The 6,368-nt window shown below is 39.0% G+C and overlaps 1 protein-coding gene across 1 annotated transcript in view; it reads right to left on the minus strand.

The window, feature by feature from the left end:
* Positions 1-1,998: 1,998 nt before the first annotated feature.
* The window catches only part of LOC107691049 (neuropeptide FF receptor 2), a 22,676-nt gene continuing 18,306 nt past the window's right edge, over positions 1,999-6,368 (minus strand). The window contains exons 3-5 of the mRNA XM_016489524.1: positions 5,339-5,438; positions 3,828-4,740; positions 1,999-2,067 (exon numbers count right to left, since the gene is read on the minus strand). Coding sequence (XP_016345010.1) covers positions 2,050-2,067; positions 3,828-4,740; positions 5,339-5,438 — 1,031 coding nt within the window. The 3' untranslated portion in view covers positions 1,999-2,049. The remainder of the gene's footprint in view (positions 2,068-3,827; positions 4,741-5,338; positions 5,439-6,368) is intronic.

The following is a 6,368-nucleotide window of genomic DNA, read 5'->3' on the forward strand; positions in this document are numbered from 1 at the left end:
AATTGCAGCCAAAAGGATGTATCATCAAACTGAAAATGAATAAAAAAGTTCACAGAGGACATTGTAGCAGCAAAACATTGTGTACCTCAAGTATACCACTTTAGAATTTAACACCTGCCAGGTTTACATTAGAAACACAGACAACAAAATAACATTTTAAAGTAAGCTTTTTCTTTTTCTACACATACAAAAGCGTGGATTCTCGTTCATAGTAGAGCCAAAAGAGAAACTGTGAGATATGCATAAATGTCATATGCAAAAACCAGAGACAGTCTGGACATTTGCCATTTTCCTTGTGGATTTGTTTCTTGACTCATTCCATATAGGAGACGTTCAAGTTCTCATTGTTTCTGACAGCTAATGCCCTCTTTTTAAGGCACAACTCTTCTGTTCAGCAGCTCATTTACAATGAATTCAAGCAGTGGCGGCTTGTCGGGGGAGGCAGGGGAGGCACAGCTTCTCCATAATTTTGAGGTGAAAATGGGAGGAGGACGATTTAATGTTAATAAAATTTACAATTAATTTCAGTACATGTCTCAGAATGTGTATTTTTTGTTTGTAATTTCACAGTTGTAATACCATAACGTGAAAGCGCCGCTTTTCTATCGCGAATGTGCCGAATCTGCTGATGTAATTACAACCGCTAATGATAGAGAAGGGTAGGGGGAGGCCGGGGGAGAGGCGAGCTCGCGTGCCTCCGTTGGTCAAAAAAATTAGCCAATCACCATCGAGTGTTCACTTTCAATGCTGAGGAGTGTTGAGAAAAGAACCCTTGCAAGGGAGGCTAGCCTCCCTTCTGATATCAACCAATCATCAAAGAGACGTAAATTACGTGATATTAGTTTGAACGTCTCCCGCTGCGCTGATAATGTACCAAGTACTTATGATGAGTAGCGATATTGAATATTTGATCGCCAACCGATTTACCAAGCTGTCATTCAAACAGTATATATACAAATTTAGGGAAAACAGCCTAAACTGGATATAGGCTACAGCAGTCGGCTTAATTAAATAGCACAACAGGCAGCTCTCTTTTAACACAGACTTTTAAGAAGGGATGGATGTTTGCTTCAAGTGATAGGCCAGGTAAGTGAAATTATATTATCTTGCTGTATGCATGTCGTTTTCTTTACGTTTTCTGACTAAAAGCAACCAAAAAGGTTAAGCAAATAATAATAATAATAATCGGCAGGGATCCCAGACCAATACAATTAGTGTGCCTCCTCTATTTTAAAACCCACGAGCCGCCACTGAATTCAAGAGTCTGAAAAGGTCCTCAGGCACTGTCCCCCATGTCAGGGCACAAACTGTTGAGTGTTTCTGAAAATTTCTGGCAAAATGCCCTTCCTGTTACAGTGAGCTATTTTATGCTAATATAGATTCATAGTCATGATGCTCCTCATTTAAATAGGCAGAGATGAAGACCTACATTCACCCTGTAAACCAGCAAGTTTTGCTGCTGACATTCATTCAGTGTTGGTTAGTGAAAGAATCGAAAAATGTCATTGTACAACAGGAGAAACTGAACAGACCATTTGAACAAAATGCAGTCATTTTACCATCCAGATAGAGAGGAGATGCAATAGAAAGCATTGTCAGATTTCCCCTGTTGTTGCCTTGTGGCCTTGCAATTTTCGACAAACCTCAGGGTGCTTTCCTCAGGTCAAACATGGTGAATGCAATCAGCTAATACATCAACGAAATGACACTGGGCATAATTTGGCAGCCAGTGAGATGTCATTTCATTTCTCATCTTATTAGGTCAAAACTAAGTCCACAAAATGGCCTTCTTTGTGTTTGTCACACACAACCGTCTGAATTTTAACCTCTCCAGCTCAGTCTGCCTGTCTGGCACAATTATTGTCATAAAATTTGAAATTTCAAGAAGGAAAAGGCAGAGCATATCCTTGCCTAGAAGATGAAAGATGAACTCATGGTGTCCTCCCAGCAGTAAAACAGTCAAAGAGAAGGGAAAAATCAGCCTTTCATGAGCATCAAATCATTGAGCACACAGTATCTTTGACCGGGTTCCATGAAATCATTAAGCACCTATAGATCGTACATTACCTGTGAAGAAAGAAAGACAATGAAGAGAGTGTAATGTGCGCACATCCAAAAACTTTGGGCAGGTGCTCGATCATATGAAACCCTTCACAGTCAATAAACAAAAATCAGCACACTGCCACTAGTACCGATTTTTGTTTATCGACTAAGAAAGACAAACAATAGTTACATTTATACCATTTATAATACCCTGAATGTTCTCTGAAGATTAAGTTAGATGCAGTGTCACTGAAACCTTCTTTAATAAAAATAGACCAAACAGGGACTATTGGAAAAATCTGCTCATGCCAAAAGGAGATGGAGGGTGAAAATTGACAATTTAGTGAAGAACATCTGTAAAATTGCCTTGGCTGCCAATAATAAAAAAAAAGTTTATTTACTAAAGCATCTGTTGTAATGGTAAACTGCTCAAGGATATTTTTATTTGCCAGTTTAATGATGTGGATTTTGGAATTTGCAATGCACAATTCCTGTTGAATAATGTCGTTTTATGAGATTAGTATTTCTCATTATATCCCATTATATAAATTCTGTATAAATGTTATATAAGCTAAGGTTTAGGGTTTATGATTTTTTAAAATGTTTTTGAAAGAAGTCTCTTATGCTCACTAAACCTGCATTTATATGATAAAAAAAATTAAAAAAGCTTTATTAAAAAGTTGTAAAATTGTATTAATATTTCAAAAAGTTTTATGTTTCCCAGTAGCCATTGGTGAGGTCTTTAGTGTCCCATGATGCGGATTTGGATGAAAACTGTTATGATGCTTAAAGGGATGCTGCCAAAATGAAAATGTTGTCATTAATTACTCACCCTCATGTTGTTCCAAACCCGTAAGACCTCCGTTCATCTTTGGAACACAAATTAAGATATTTTTGATGGAATCTGACAGCTCTCTGACCCTCCCATAGACAGCAAGGGTCCTTACACGATCAAGGCCCAGAAACATAGCAAGGAGATCGGTAAAATAATCCATGTGACATCAGGGGTTCAACCGTAAATTTACAAAGCTACGAGAATACTTTTTGAGTGCAAAAGAAAAAAAAAACGACTTTATTCAACAATTCGTCTATTCGTCAGCTGCGCCATGCGGATACGTTGTTTTCGTTCAAATCAAAGCGTAAACGATGTAAACAGCATATCCGCATGGCACAGCTGACACAAAACAGCATACGTAATTTACGTTCAGTGGATACTCTCCAAAATGGCGCTAGGGTGACGCGGAGGAGACGAATTGTTGAATAAAGTCGTTTTTTTTCTTTTGCGCTCAAAAAGCATTCTCGTAGCTTCGTAAAATTACGGTTGAACACCTGATGTCACATGGATTATTTTACAGATGTCCTTGCTACATTTCTGGACCTTGATCATGTAAGGACCCTTGCTGTCTATGGGAGGGTCAGAGAGCTCTCAGAATGCATCAAAAATATCTTAATTTGTGTTCCGAAGATGAACAAAGGTCTTACGGGTTTAGAACGACATGAGCGTGAGTAAATAATGACAGAATTTTCATTTTTGGGTGAACTATCCCGTTAATATTTTTGTGGAAACCATGTTTTTTTTTCTCCACAGGATTCTTTGATGAACAGAAAGTTCAAACAAACAGCAATCATTTAAAATAGAGAACTTGAAACATTATAAGTGTATTTACAGTCACTTCTAATCAATTAAATAAATACATTAAAAAAATCTTACATACATGTAAAAGTATATGATATCTAGAGTTTAAGGGGTCCAAAACAATATCATGTACAGTACACACACAAACCTTCTCCAGATCTTCCATGATCAGATCCTGTTCTTTCACGTTTTCCTTGCCTGATGACTGGCTTCTTTCACCTAGAGCCCTCCCACTGCCCACCGACACCAGCTCTTGGATGAGCACCTGTCCTGGTCTTGGACCTCCAGCCTCCAGTGCAGACTCCTTGGTCAGGGGCAAGTTGGCAGGTAATACAGCGTTCCCCTGCAGACGGTGAGAGTAGCTCCTTCTCTTCCCCGAATGGGCTGAGCAGAGCTGAAGCTTAAAGGCTGCCTTGAAACCTTTGCGAAAGTTCTCATTGAAAAACCCATAGACTATGGGATTGACGCTGCTGTTACAGAACGCCAGCCAGTGGGCCAGAGGATAAAAATAGATGTTAATAATACGATGCTGACGCTCACTCAGGCTTGCGTAGTCACTCAGCATCATGAGTGCCCACAACGGCAACCATGACAGGATGAAGAGCAGGGCCACCACTAGCAACATTTTAATGACCCGCTTCTTTTTCCGGGACACCAGCTGACGACTTTCATATCTGCTGTTTTTCCCAACGCTAGAACCGGAGCCTGAGGTCCCAACCTGGCTCACAGGGACAGGCATGGATGTTTTGAAGAGCGTGATTCCAATCCGGGCGTACATGATGACAATTAGGGTCAGAGGTGCTAAATAAATGTTAGCAAAGAGTACTGTGGTGTAAATCTTGCGCATCTCCTGGTTTGGCCAGTTTTCACGGCACCAGTAGAAGGGTTGTGTGGTGTTGCCATCGCTTAGCAAGATGGAGACTCTGTGCTCTTTGGTGACCTGTAGCATGACACCAGACGGACACATGATGGAGATGGCCAGAACCCAGATGATGACGATGATGAGAGTGGAGGTGGAGATAGTGAGCTTCTGTTTGAAGGGATAGACAATGCAGCGGAATCTGACACATTAATATAAAACAAGGAAGAGAGTGTGAGGAAAGACATTAAAATGAGATAGGAAAAGAGACGGGTGACAGAAAACGGAGCAGAGGACATTGAGACAGAAACAGAAAATATGTGTTTCAAGAAAACGTTTTGAGGAAAAATGTACAATAAATATAAACGTGAAGATAATCCATTTATTACATTTACATTTTAAATGTACACTACCATTCGGAAGTTTAGGCTAAAAAAAAGATACGAAATTATTACTTATATAAATGTCATTTTTCTGCACAAATGTTTTCAAATGTAGCAAATCAGATTTTTTATGATTTCTGAAGGATCATGTGACACTGACTGAAGACTAGAGTAATTCAGCTTTGCCATCACAGGAATAAATGGCATTTAAACTGTTAGTTTAAATTGTAATAACATTTTACAGTACTGTTTATGCGGTATTTTGATCAAATAAATGCAGCTTTGGTGAGCACAAGAGGCTTCTTTTAAAAGAATTGAGCGATAGTGTACATAAAATACACACACACACACACACACACAAAATGTATATTTCGATAACACTATTAACTACAAATATATTGACTTTTTTTAGCCCACCTGTCAACAGCAATGGCCACTAGTGTGAAGACAGAGGCAGATACAGATATTCCCTGCACCATCCCGCTCAACTTACACACCAAACTGCCAAAAGGCCAGCCTGCAGAAGAAAAGTGAAGTATGAACAACAGGGCAGAAATTACATATATATCTTAAGGAACCATTCACTTTTCATATAATAATTTAGACCATCATTCCCAAATTGTGACATAATTTACAAGCATCTGTATTGAAATTAAATAATATTTAGCCCACCTTTAAATACATTTCTTGTTCATTTGATCATTTTACTCTCTATGCAAGACAGTTACTGCGTACATACAATACTGTAGTATATTTTTGTTTCCTACTTGCTTTCTTCCTCAGTTTTATTTACAGTTAATGCAACTTGACATACAGACTTTACAATGTGGACTTTTTGATCTCTCCTTTTCTCTCTCTCCCATTTGGTTTTCTCTCTCACTTACTCTCTTTTTCACTTATTGACACCACTTTAACACATTCCCTTGACTCTTTCAGCTTACGAAGTGAAGCTGGCACTTTTTGTGTGTTGAGTGGTGTTAGCTAAGTGGATTATAAGGGAGACTGATGAGAAGAACAGAGCTCAGTCACTTGGGGACCTATTGTTTTTGTTCACCTCTTGCGAGATTAAACCCAGAAGATCCTTTTAAAAGGCTGATTCAATTTGGAGATATTGTGCAGCAGCTGGTCGATGTGTGGGTATGAATAATGATGTGACAGACGAAGAGAGTTTTTTAAAATACAGATGGTGTAAGAGAAAATGAGTCTGAAGAACAGAGGAAGTGGGAGAGAAAAAAAATTGGGTAGAGATTGTGAGACAGTAGGCGACAGTAAGACAGCTAACAAAATAATTAATGAGAGGAGGGGAACCAACAAATATATAGACAGAGAGAATGTCATTCAGTATTAAAGGTTCACTTATGGCGCTTTTCCTCTGCACGGTACGGTTCACTTTTGGGGGGTTTTCCACTGGGTACAGTACCTGGTACTTTTTTTAGTACCACCTCGG

This window comes from Sinocyclocheilus anshuiensis, unplaced genomic scaffold (genome assembly GCF_001515605.1).
Source record: "Sinocyclocheilus anshuiensis isolate Anshui unplaced genomic scaffold, SAMN03320099.WGS_v1.1 scaffold386, whole genome shotgun sequence".
Lineage (NCBI taxonomy): Eukaryota > Metazoa > Chordata > Actinopteri > Cypriniformes > Cyprinidae > Sinocyclocheilus > Sinocyclocheilus anshuiensis.